The sequence below is a fragment of the Carya illinoinensis genome, chromosome 5, assembly GCF_018687715.1.
Source record: "Carya illinoinensis cultivar Pawnee chromosome 5, C.illinoinensisPawnee_v1, whole genome shotgun sequence".
Taxonomy (NCBI): Eukaryota; Viridiplantae; Streptophyta; class Magnoliopsida; order Fagales; family Juglandaceae; genus Carya; species Carya illinoinensis.
This window is the reverse complement of record NC_056756.1, coordinates 32,100,645-32,114,662: the sequence shown is the minus strand read 5'-3', so window position 1 is coordinate 32,114,662 and position 14,018 is coordinate 32,100,645. Positions and strand designations below refer to the sequence as shown.

At 40.0% G+C, this 14,018-nt stretch overlaps 1 protein-coding gene across 1 annotated transcript; it reads left to right on the top strand.

Moving 5' to 3' along the window:
• Nucleotides 1-2,659: 2,659 nt before the first annotated feature.
• Nucleotides 2,660-3,070, top strand: LOC122310266 (S-protein homolog 7-like). Its single transcript, XM_043124149.1, has one exon. It carries the CDS (start codon nt 2,660-2,662, stop codon nt 3,068-3,070), a length of 411 nt encoding a protein of 136 aa, XP_042980083.1.
• The last annotated feature ends 10,948 nt before the right edge of the window (nt 3,071-14,018 follow it).

The following is a 14,018-nucleotide window of genomic DNA, read 5'->3' as shown; positions in this document are numbered from 1 at the left end:
TCTATAAAACTTAAAAAATAGAATTTGTTTATGTTATACGGATTGATTGTGGATTTCATGGGTTAACCCAGAATTGATCCATTTATTAATCGTGTCTTATGGAATTATCTCATTTTGATCCAAACACATTTATATAAATCTCAAACTAACTAATTTTGTGTCATGTACCTATTAAGTTCACGATCGTGTCATTTATTAACACCCCTAATTTCATAAGATGGATATATTATAAGTTCTCATGCATCCTTGGCAATGCAAAAGGAAACCCATCTCGAGCATGTTTTGATCCAATATTTCTTAATAAAATTCAAATGGTGTAGTTTAAATTCCTAAAGGCCAAACTGCTGCATTGACGCTAGAGATTCCTAATCTCCCCAAATCTTTGTATTCCAAGGCATATTGGCAGTTTCAGGTCTAACCCATCCTTTGGAAAGATACATTCAATTGAGGCAAGGATTTATAAAAAGGACTAGAAGAATATTTCTATCTTTTTCAAAATGATTGTTACCATGATGCATAGACTTTCAACTAAACCAAAGTGAAATAGACAAAAGTATACTATGGCTATTGCCAAATATCAACACCACTAATAAAAAAAAGGCTCGGTAGATCACAAACTTAGTGTATTACAAATGAAAATCATTCATTTATTCAAAAAAATTGACAATCAAGACAATTAGACGATGATAATTTGAATAGTTCTGACATAGCTTCTTTAGCACATGAGTTAACTTTTATTTATTTTTAGTCTGGTGACCAAATCAAGGGTAGATTTAAAAAACAACTCTACCAACAAAGGCTTCGTTTAGATGTTAACAACTCTACCATCTATGAATAGCAACGAAATAATTTATAAATAATAGTGAATAGTTTATAAATGGTAGTGAAGTAATCTGAGAACAGTTTGTCCCAAACACAGCGTAAGGCTATTATGAAAAAGTAATGATAAAATATTGAATAATAATAAAAACCAGAGGGATCTCATTCAGCTACTAGCTCACATTCTTCCCCCTTATTACCACAATTTCTTAATATGAACAATCAGTTTGTACACCTGATATCTAATCTAAACTCTAAAAAAGTTTAATAAAGTAATGTATATATATTTATAACTAAAATACATATTTTTATTGCTGCTACTATTTTAATTCAAATCTGATCATGTGGATGATTGTTAATTGTAAACACATTGCCGCCGAGATTCAATGCCTCCGCTAGAGTTTTTTTTTTGTTTTTTTGAAGTGAACATCATTCCATTGCATTTATAAATCATCATAGTGTTCCTTTGCGATACAACTTATTATCACAACTCATTATCTGAGGAGGACCCTCCTCCAACCATACATATTCATCATCAAAATCTAAAGCTAGTTTGACCAAAAGATGTGCTGCACCATTCCCATCTGTAGGAGTAAACTGCAACTTCTTGCATGAGTTATGAATGCCTCCGCTAGAGTTAAAAATTATAAAAGTAAAGATGCCTAAAAAAAACTTTATAATTTGGTTAATTGAAGGTGAAAATTTAATTATCTTTAATTTTTGAACTTAGCAATCTGCAATGAGTAAAGATAGCTAGCCACTAATGTGATTTTCTTCTAGATTCAAAAATCTCAAAGTTTCATGGTAATACAATAGTTCCCATTTTATTTAGTACAAAATAAGAGATATGTTTATTATTTAAAAATAATAAAAGTATATATATATATTTTATACTGAATAATTCATCCCTACCTATCTAAAATTGATGTATTTAAAAAAAAAAAAAAGGACAATGAGATAGGCAAGGAGCATATAGCTAGAGTAATAGAAAAAAAAAAAAATCTATCCTAAAGTCGATTGAAAAATACGTATATAACATAATTTGATTTGAAAGATAAATTTTAAAATTTAAATATTATAAACTAAGTCTTACCATTTAAGTACCGTGAATGACGTATATTTTGTTCTAAGCATATATGTATATGCTAAGTGTTTATAGTGACTAGGACTAATACAAGTATTCATGTGTATATAATTCGTAGCCTGCAACTTTGCAAGATTTAATTTATAAGAGATTTGAATTATAAACTTTTTTTGTGAATCAAAATTTTTCATGTCAACGACATGGAATGTGTGTTTTATACACTGGTTTATAAATAGAACTTTTCAATGTGAATAAAAGTTTATTACTTCGATGAAAATTAGAATGTAGTGTTAATTTATATCTCTAGTTATATTGTTATTTTATTTTCTAATTAATCTCTTAATAATTTTGTCTCCAATTTTACTAATCCTAACTGCAGGCTATGTGAGCTTCAGATTAACGTTCGGTCGAAAATGGGGAAAATTCTAAACTCCGGTGATGTGACCTCCTGCATGTCCGTATGTAGGTACACCTGATGAATAGCTAGCTCACAGCAAATCAAGCTCGACCTTGCATTCCAATTGAGAATTATTGGCCTAAAACAGAGACGGACCGCAGTTTTACAATTAGTAAAGGAACACGACATATTATATAACATGAAAGAAATGGTTGTTTGGGTATAGCAGCTGTACCTTTGCAAGGCATTTTTTGGTTGCAAAGGCATTCACAAAGGACCTGTGGCTGCATATTTCAGCCATACTCATACGCACATATCCTTGATCTCAGCATATATACATATACATGAAAATGAAGCACATGGGGATGGCTAAGCTTTATTGTTTTGCACTGGTCCTTGTCTTGGTCTTTGGCTTAAGCAGCTCCATGAGGGTGCCTGGTGTGAAAAAGCACTACGTGAAATTTATCAACAATCTCAACAACAAAGTACTTAATGTCAACTGTAAAAATCAGAAACCTTACATTGATCTGAACCTTCACATTCTTCTACCCAAGGAGGAGTACGAATTCAATTACATTATTGGACGAGACATGGCTTTCAGCTGTAACCTTCGACATGGGTTTACAAGCACAGACTTCCCTATAAGTGATAGAGCAATCAAAAGAGAATGTGGTGGAAACCATTGCATTTGGAAAGCACAAGATGATGGAGTTTACCTACTCAACCGAAAAACGAATCAGTACAAGTACAAGTACAGATGGGATAAGTGACCATGATAGTGAGGATCAAGGTGATCGATGTTGCAATCTGGAAGATAAACCAAAGCTATCTAGTTAATTAATTAGAGTGCGCACTACCAAAATGGGTTTTTTATTTTGTTATTTAAAATACATTATTAAAAATCTCTTTTCCTATATAAATTCTTTTTACAATATCTTTTAGCAAATTTATTTTTTTATCTATATCATTTAACTAATTTTTTTAGTTAAAAGATTTTCCCTAACTATCGATAAATTTGCAATATCTCCGTATTGTTTTTTTTTTTATATTTGCAATATTTCTCAGTTAACAATATGTGTAATTTTATATTATACACACAAAATTAAAAAATATAAATTAAAAGTAAAATTAGAAGATGAAAAAATCGGATTATATTATTAGAATAAAACGGCTGTTTTAAACAAGGAGCAACAGTACATTTCGTACCTTATACATTTTTATCATTTTGTTAATTTATACACAAACTCTAGACTAATGATAGATAAATACTTGTTGAAATAAAGCAACTGAAATAAGAACAAAGTAATATCCACTTTCACATGATATAACCCTCAAGCCCAAGATGAAAGTAGAACTTTTTATTACAAGTCATTAACTACTAACCAATAGCAATATCCATAATATTAATTAATACTACAAGCGGCTCGTATTTTTCTTCAACACGAGCCACATCTTTCTCAAACACACCTTGGCATGTGCACATGATCCAATGGGGTTTTGCATAGGGGTGGCATGTTGGTGTTATGTCAAAGATTAATTAATCCTATTATATATGATGTAATGCATTTATCACTATTTGATGATAAATAAACATGCAATAAATGATCATTCAATGGTAATAAATATGTCACATCTTACTTAGTGAGATGCAAGTGAAATAATAGTATGGTAAATAGAATTTTTCCTTATCAAATAATCATGAGTATTATATTATATAGATTAATTCGAATCCGTTTAATTTAAAAAAAAATTTACTCATTATCTTCATACTACACACTAATCATAATTTTTTATTTTTTTTTATTTTTTTCTCTTACCAAATATGTGATGTATGGATGATGAGTATAAAAATCCAATTAGTTTAGGAAGAATAAAACAAAAAAAATGAAAAAAATAAAAATAAAAATAAAAGTACGTGTGAGGTGTGATGACAATGAGTAGCAAAACTTTTGATTAAATGATACAGACTCTAAAATCCTAACACAACCCATTTAAATAACGGGTTACACAACATAACCCACTTAACCTATTTAATAATTATGGACACTACTAATTATAAACCCTGTTTTCATCCATTTCAATCCGTTCAGCGCATTTCATGTTAAATGGGTTGAGCATATCTGTATATTTTTTTAACCCAATTAATATAATTTTATATATAATACGATGATAACTATATAAAATCATTCACAATTACAACTGGATTCATAATAAACTATGTTATTATCAATATCCAAACCAATAATGTATAAGAAAATTAATATTTTTTATAAAATAAAATTACATATTAACAAACAAAAAAACTCAATAGCTTGAGATATTAAGTAGTCAAATAATAATATATATATATATATAATTTTTTTTTCTGAAATAATCTAAATACTAATATTAATATTAAACCCAAACTATAAAAAATGCATATAAAACTAAACATTTATAAAACTTAAAAAATAGAATTTGTTTATGTTATACGGATTGATTGTAGATTTCATGGGTTAACCCAGAATCGATCCATTTATTAATCGTGTCTTATGGAATTACCTCATTTTGATCCAAACACATTTATATAAATCTCAAACCAACTAATTTTATGTCATGTACCTATTGAGTTCACGATCGTGTCATTTATTGACACCCCTAATTTCATAGGATGAATATATTCTAAGTTGTCATGCATCCTTGGCAATGCAAAAGGAAACCCATCTCAAGCATGTTTTGATCCAATATTTCTTAATAAAATTCAAGTGGTGTAGTTTAAATTCCTAAAAGCCAAATTGTTGCATTGACGCTAGAGATTCCTAATGTGATGACCCGCTTTTGCGTGTATTTTCACTGAAGGGTTGTTTTTATTTTAATTAATATATTAGTTTATTTATTTTAAATTATTGCGTTTTAAATTTAGTTTTTATTTGTTGGATGTTGTGTTTTATTTATTTATTTATTTATTTATTTTACGGTTTTTAATCTCTTTCTCGGCGGTTTTGTTTTGTTGTCCGGAGTGAGGATTGGACCTCATTTCTTCCTACATCTCTTTTTTTTCCTTTTTCCTTTTTTCCCTTTTTCTCTTTTCTTTTTCTTCTTTCTTTTTATTTTTCTTTTTTTTTTCTTTCTTTTTTTTTTCTTCTTTCTTCCTCTCCCGATCGTCTCTCTCTCACTCTCTCTCTCTCTCTCTCTCTCCTCTCCCACACCGGAAGTACCCCCAGCCCCAACCCACCGCCGTCCGGCCACCGTGGGTGACACCATCCCCACCGGTCGAAGCCCCTCCCTCCGGCGCACCACCCCACCGAATCCCAGCCCCATCCGGCCAGCCGTTTGGCCGGAAAACACCCAAGAAGCCCCACGGATTTTGCCCCGATCCGCCGCCGTCGCTCCACCTCCGGCCACCACTTCTTCACCACTTCATCACCGGTTCCTTGCCGTCCTAACCCACCCATTTCCGGCTCCTAATAGCCACCGGAACAGCTCCCACGAGCTAGCTTTCCATTTTGGGAAATCCGGCCTCCCTCCACCGTTTTCGCAGCCACCCACGGCCAACCACCACTTTCAATAGCTTTATAATCATCCTTAGACCATTCCCTATCAATCCCAAGCCTTGGTTTGTCCCCGTTCAAAAGTGGGTATTTTACAACTCACGGCCACAGTGAATTTTCACCGTTACGTTGCTTTTTCTCCGCCGTTTGCAACGCCGCAAACTTTCTAAAAATACCATATAGCGCTGTAAGTATTTTCCAAACTCTATTTTCAGATTTAAATATATTTTGCTCATTCAATATTTATCTGCTGGTTGGTTGATTCCGGACTGAGTCCGAGGAGTTCGGGGGTCGGATGGATGGAGGACGAAGTTGCTTGTTTTATTGATTTATGTTGGTTGGTTATTTTTGTGCATTGATATAGCATTTACATGGTGCATGCACGTGTGTTTTTATTTAATTGAGAAAAGCCTGTTTAATTGGCGTAAGTGGACTTTCGGGTGCGTGTGTATCACGACCCCAAGCCGGGATGGGGTATTATCTCGGTGGAGCTCCTCTGGTCACTCGGGAGCGGAATAAACTGAGTGACGTCCCCTGGGTTGTCGCTGGGTGACGACGGGAGCGGGGGCTAGAGGATGCTTGGCTACGAACGCGCCGGGCGTGGAACCGGGCATCGCTCTACGCACCGACTCCGTGGGCCTTCGCTGGTGAGGGCTAGAGGATACTTGGCTACGAACACTTGGGGCGCGGAACTGGGCATCACTCGTTAGGTGTCACATGCGTGGTCGTAACCTGCGGTGTGGCACTGGAGCCAGGGTGTGTGGATGACCCCTAGGGGAGGTCATGGTGCATACGGATTAAATTTGATAATGGTTTGAGATGGTTATGGGCCAAATGTGACTTTTGGCGTGATATTTGGAAAGGGTTTGTTTTTGGGCTAAATGGGATTTTTGGCGTGCGTGGAAAAATATGTTTTTATGGGTTTGCACATTGGCATCACTTCATGCATATTGTTTGAGTTCTATATGCTTTTATCTGGTGGTGTTTGGATTTTACTTACCTGCGGTACCATTTTTGGTTCCGTAGATTTTGGTGCAGGATTCGAGGAGGAGGAGGAGGCTGAGCCCGAGGATGCGGCTCCGCCGGAGTTTTGAGTCAAAGTTATGCTTTATAGTTTGGTTTAAAACTATATTTGTGTTTTTGTAATATTTTATTTATGTATGTTTTAAACAGCTTGTAGTATACTAAGAAAAATTCTGGTACTTAGTTGTGACTTTCGTTATCCGCTGCGTGTTTCTTCATGCACATATGTTGCTTTTGCACACACTTGGCACTCGTCAATAGGGTGGTGACCCGGGTTGTCACCATCCGGACGTCTCGATTTTCTCGTGTCCGTGCGTGGGGATTTGGGGGCGTCACAGGTGGTATCAGAGCGGTTTGGCTATGGGTAAAACCACATGTCCCGTAGGTAGTACCAGAATGTTTGTTTTTAGGTTGTGTTTTAAAAATTATGTTAAGTACAGTTATTTAATTTGTTTTAATTGCTTTATTTGTTTGAACTTGTTTGTTTGTTTTTATTTATTTAGTTATGTTTTTGCAAGTTGGTTTCTTTTGTTTTGTGTGATGTGGTGTTGGTCTTTGGTTCTGTTTTTGTTTTCTGAAAGGGGGTCAAAGGTTGCGGTGGCAAGAAAAAAATGGGGAGACCAAGGAAATCTACTCAGGAGCCGCGGGACAATACCTCAAGAGATGACTCCATAGCCGAAGCAATACGGCAGATGACGGAGTTTATGCAACAGAATATTAGGCCACAACAGACAAGGCCTTGGCCACAACAAGGGGGTCCCTGGCCACAACAAGGAGGGCCTTGTCCACAGCAATGAGGGTTTTGGCCACAACCAGGAGGTCCTTGGCCACATCAGGGAGGGCCTTGGATGTACCCAGGAGGGTCCAGTAGCATGGTGCAAGCCGGATGCACCTATGAGCGCTTTCTGGGGCATAGAACCCCACACTTCACTGGAGAAGAGGATCCACTTCAAGCTGGAAAATGGATCAAAGACCTGGAAAGAACTTTTGAGGTGTGTGGTTACACCGAGGCGCAACAGGTACTCTACGCCAGCTATCTATTGCAAGGCACCGCGTCTGATTGGTGGGATACCAAGAGGGTGATGCTGGAATCAGAATTGGGATCTTTTGCTGCTGTGACCTGGCAGCGCTTCAAGAAAGAATTTAACGACCGCTTCTTTCCCGCATCGGTAAGGAAGCAAAAGGCAAGAGAGTTCTCAAATTTGGTCCAAGGGGGCACGACAGTGGAACAATACGCCCGGAGATTCATAGAACTTGGGCGATTTGCTCCCCACCTTATCGCCACAGAGGAGATGCGAGCTGATCATTTTCAGGAGGGACTACGCCCTGATATATGCCGTATGGTGGTCAGCCATTGGATATCCACTTTTCAAGAATTAGTGGATGTGGCCACCCTTGTGGAGTGAGAAAATAATCTGAGTATGGGCTCCCCTCCAGGACATAAGAGGCAGAGTTTTTTTGGTGAAGGAAGCAGCTCGGGTTCGCCTCATAAATTTGTTCAACGGACTGGAACTCGACCTCAAGCGTCCTCAGGTGTTCGTATGGGAGGACGAGTGCCAATTTGTGGAGCATGTAATAGAGCCCATGAGGGAGAGTGCCAGCTGAGTAGTGGACCCCAGTGTTACCGGTGCGGCCAAGTGGGACATATTGCTCGGGAGTGCCCTGTTAGAGTTCAAGGAAGCCGTGGAGGTAGACGCGGTGGAAGAACCAATCCGAGACAAGCAGTGCAAGTCTGGGTTTATGCTGTCACACCCGGAGAGGTGGATGATGAGGCACCAGCGACCCATGATGCTGGAGTAATTACAGGTATGGATTAATTTAATTTTAAGTTGGATTTAATTTTTGGGTATATTTGGTTTCTCCTTTGTTTTTTGGATTTCATGGGTTAATGTGTTTGGTTCAGGAAGAGTCCGTTTGTATGAGTTTTATGCTTGCACTTTGTTTGATTCCGGTGCGTCACAGTCGTTTGTATCTTCCACGTTTGCGCGGGTGTGTAATTTGGTCATGGAACCGTTGCCGAAGTCTATGGTAGTGGTTCTACCCGATGGTGAAATGGTGTGGTGTTCCAAGGTTACTTTGGGATGCCCGTTAAATTTTGAGGGAAGGTTCTTGAATGCTGATTTGGTGGTGTTTAAGATGTTGGGTTTTGATATCATCCTCGGGATGGATTGGCTATACCGATATTCTGCGAGTATTAATTGCAAAAGTCGGATAATTAGCTTTCAGCTTCCAGATGGTGATTGTCTGGAATTTGCGGGGAGTAAATTGAAAGAAAAACTGATAATTATATCGGCAATTCAAGCAAGAAGAGAGATTGCATGGGGAGCGGATGCATTCTTGGTTCAGATGGTGTCCACGCCGTCTGAGAAGAAGTCTTTGGCAGACATTCCAGTTGTGGAAGAATTCCCCGATGTGTTTGTGGATGACTTGCCCGGACTACCCCCTGTGCGGGAAATGGAATTTGTTATAGACTTGGAACCTGGAGCGGCTCCTGTGCATAAAGCTCCTTATCGCATGGCACCAGCTGAATTAAAAAAGTTGAAGACTCAGTTGCAAGAGCTGGTAGAGAAGGGATTTATTCAGCCTAGTACTTCACCGTGGGGTGCACCAGTTTTGTTTGTTAAAAAGAAATATGGAACCCTCCGTATGTGCATAGATTATCGGGAATTGAATAAGGTGACCATCAAAAATAAATATCCTCTCCCGCTGATAGATGATTTATTTGATTAGCTTCAAGGAGCAGCTGTGTTCTCTAAAATTGATCTGAGGTCGGGATACTACCAGCTGAGGATCAGAGACAAGGATGTGCCTAAAACTGCTTTCAGGTCGAGGTATGGGCATTATAAATTTAAAGTGATGCCGTTTGGGTTAGCTAATGCCCCTGCTGCTTTCATGGATTTAATGAATCGAGTATTTCGACCTTATCTGGATTCCTTTGTGGTAGTATTCATCGATGATATTCTGATTTATTCCCGAGATGTTGAAGAGCATGTGTATCATCTTCGTCTGGTACTTGGGAAATTGAAAGAACACCAGTTGTACGCCAAGCTCAGCAAGTGTGAATTCTGGTTGGAAGAAGTTAGATTTCTTGGGCATGTGATTTCCCGAGACGGAGTGGCTGTTGATCCTAGTAAGGTAGAAGCCATTTTGTCATGGCAGTGCCCGACTACAGTGCGCGAGATCCGGAGTTTCTTGGGGCTCGCCGGATACTACCGAAGATTTGTGGAGGGTTTTGCTCGCCTATCCGGACCTCTCACAGCTTTGACTTGGAAGAATACAGAATTTGTTTGGTCAGATAAGTGTGAGAGAAGCTTCCAAGAATTAAAGAACAGGTTGATGACGGCACCAGTGTTAGCGCTCCCAGAACCGCATAAGCCATTCGTAGTCTTCAGTGATGCGTCTAAGTTTAGTTTGGGTTGTGTCCTTATGCAGGAAGGACGGGTTGTTGCCTATGCATCTCGTCAGCTAAAGGACCATGAGAAGAATTATCCGACGCACGATTTAGAATTGGCTGCGATTGTTTTTGCTCTCAAGATCTGGCGGCACTTCTTGTATGGGGAAGCTTGCGAGGTATTTACTGATCACAAGAGCTTGAAGCATTTGTTTTCCCAGAAAAATCTGAACATAAGGCAGAGGCGATGGCTAGAGCTAATCAGTGACTATCAGTGTGAAAACAAGTACCATCCGGGGAAGGCTAATATAGTTGCTGATGCTTTGAGCCGAAAGTCACACTTGGAAGATGAAGCCGAGCCATTAGAATTGGATTCGTTGCTTTGTGGGATGAGAAGGCTCCTTATTGAGAGTTCGCAGCAAGAAGAGATTTTATCTTCAGTTCTTGATATTCGGGTAACTGATTTTGAAGAATTGAAGACTCTTCAAAGGAAGGATCCAAAGCTGTTGAATATCAGAAAAAGAGTCAGAAAATCTCGAGGGCCGTTGCATTATAGCATGGATAAAGATGGGATACTTCGGTTCCGAAATCGCAGAGTGGTCCCCAAATATTCGGAATTCAAGGAGCGGATCATGGCAGAAGCTCATGCGGCCCCTTATTCAGTTCATCCTGGCAGTACAAAGATGTACCGGGACTTGAAGAAAAATTACTGGTGGGATGGAATGAAGAAGGATATTGCCTTATATGTTGAGAAATGCCACACATGCCGTCAAGTGAAAGCCGAGCATCAAAGACCTGCAGGTATGCTCCAACCCCTCCCTATTTCTAAGTGGAAATGGGATGACATCACGATGGACTTTGTAGTGGGTTTGCCGAGAACGCCTAGTGGAAAAAATTCTGTTTGGGTGATTGTTGACCGGTTAACGAAAAGTGCTCATTTCCTGCCTGTTAATAACACCGACTCCTTGGGTAAGTTGACACGCTTGTACGTGAAAGAAATAGTGCGGCTGCACGGCATACCAAAGAGTATAGTGTCGGATCGAGACCCAAGGTTTACGTCGCAGTTCTGGAAGAGTTTGCAGGCAGCTTTGAGTACTAAGTTGAAGTTCAGTACTGCATATCACCCGCAGATAGACGGCCAATCAAAGCGCACCATTCAGACCCTTGAAGACATGTTGCAAGCATGTGTCATGGAATTTCAAGGGAGTTGGGAAAACCATTTGCCGCTCATCGAGTTTGCATATAATAATAGCTTCCATGCGACCATTCAGATGGCTCCCTATGAAGCTCTTTATGGGAGAAAGTGCAGGTCGCCCTTGTGTTGGGATGAAGTCGGGGAGAGTAGGATAATTGGACCCGAAATAATTCAAGAGATGCAAAGGCAAGTCCGGATCATCAGAGATAAAATGGCGGCAGCTCAGAGTCGCCAGAAAAGCTACGCTGATACCAGGAGGAGAGAGTTATCTTTTGAAGTTGGTGATTGGGTTTACCTTAAAGTCTCTCCCATGAGAGGTGTTAAGCGTTTTGGTAAGAAGAGGAAGTTGGATCCGAGGTATGTCAGCCCTTTTCAGATTCTGGAGAAGGTAGGGTCCGTCGCCTATAGAGTTGGTTTGCCAAAGTATTTTGGGGATATTCACGATGTCTTCCACGTATCATCCCTGAAGAAGAGCTTTGGACAGCAAGAGCCACGCTTCGTCGACCCAGAGGGTATTCAGTTGCAACCGGATCTCACTTATGAGGTTGTTCCGTCGCAGATCATGGATTGGAAGGAGCAACAGTTGAGGTCCAAGACGATACCTCTGGTTAAGGTGGCTTGGGGAGATCCGTTAGCTCAAGACTTCTCTTGGGAGCGAGTAGCGGACATGAGGGAGCAGTACCCGTACTTGTTTGAATAATGAAAGTTTGTATCTTAATCTTGGTCATAGCTGGTCTATGTGTTTTTATGTGGCTTGTTTTAAGTTGGTGGTTGATCTTGCAAATTTCGAGGACGAAATTTGTTTTTAAGGGGGGAGGATGTGATGACCCGCTTTTGCGTGTATTTTCACTGAAGGGTTGTTTTTATTTTAATTAATATATTAGTTTATTTATTTTAAATTATTGCGTTTTAAATTTAGTTTTTATTTGTTGGATGTTGTGTTTTATTTATTTATTTATTTATTTGTTTTACGGTTTTTAATCTCTTTCTCGACGGTTTTGTTTTGTTGTCCGGAGTGAGGATTGGACCTCATTTCTTCCTACATCTCTTTTTTTCCTTTTTCCTTTTTTCCCTTTTTCTCTTTTCTTTTTCTTCTTTCTTTTTCTTTTTCTTTTTTTTTTCTTTCTTTTTTTTTTCTTCTTTCTTCCTCTCCCGATTGTCTCTCTCTCACTCTCTCTCTCTCTCTCTCTCTCTCTCTCTCTCTCTCTCTCTCCTCTCCCACGCCGGAAGTACCCCCAGCCCCAACCCACCGTCATCCGGCCACCGTGGGTGACACCATCCCCACCGGTCGAAGCCCCTCCCTCCGGCGCACCACCCCACCGAATCCCAGCCCCATCCGGCTAGCCGTTTGGCCAGAAAACGCCCAAGAAGCCGCACGGATTTTGCCCCGATATGCCGCCGTCGCTCCACCTCCGGCCAACACTTCTTCACCACTTCATCACCGGTTCCTTGCCGTCCTAACCCACCCATTTCCGGCCCCTAATAGCCACTGGAACAGCTCCCACGAGCTAGCTTTCCATTTTGGGAAATCCGGCCTCCCTCCACCGTTTTCGCCGCCACCCACGGCCAACCACCACTTCCAATAGCTTCATAATCATCCTTAGACCATTCCCTATCAATCCCAAGCCTTGGTTTGTCCCCGTTCAAAAGTGGGTATTTTACAATCCACGGCCACAGTGAATTTTCACTGTTACGTTGCTTTTTCTCTGCCGTTTGCAACGCCGCAAGCTTTCTAAAAATACCATATAGCGCTGTAAGTATTTTCCAAACCCTATTTTCAGATTTAAATATATTTTGCTCATTCAATATTTATATGCTGGTTGGTTGATTCCGGACTGAGTCCGAGGAGTTCGGGGGTCGGATGGATGGAGGACGGAGTTGCTTGTTTTATTGATTTATGTTGGTTGGTTATTTTTGTGCATTGATATAGCATTTACATGGTGCATGCACGTGTATTTTTATTTAATTGAGAAAAGCCTGTTTAATTGGCGTAAGTGGACTTTCGGGTGCGTGTGTATCACGACCCCAAGCCGGGATGAGGTATTATCTCGGTGGAGCTCCTCTGGTCACTCGGGAGCAGAATAAACTGAGTGGCGTCCCCTGGGTTGTCGCTGGGCGACGACGGGAGCGGGGGCTAGAGGATGCTTGGCTACGAACGCGCCGGGCGCGGAACCGGGCATCGCTCTACGCACCGACTCCGTGGCCCTTCGCTGGTGAGGGCTAGAGGATGCTTGGCTACGAACACTCGGGGCGCGGAACTGGGCATCGCTCGTTAGGTGTCACATGCGTGGTCGTAACCTGCGGTGTGGCACTGGAGCCAGGGTGTGCGGATGACTCCTAGGGGAGGTCATGGTGCATACGGATTAAATTGGATAATGGTTTGAGATGGTTATGGGCCAAATGTGACTTTTGGCGTGATATTTGGAAAGGGTTTGTTTTTGGGCCAAATGGGATTTTTGGCGTGCATGGAAAAATATGTTTTTATGGGTTTGCGCATTGGCATCACTTCATGCATATTGTTTGAGTTCTATATGTTTTTATCTGGTGGTGTTTGGATTTTACTTACCTGCGGTACCATT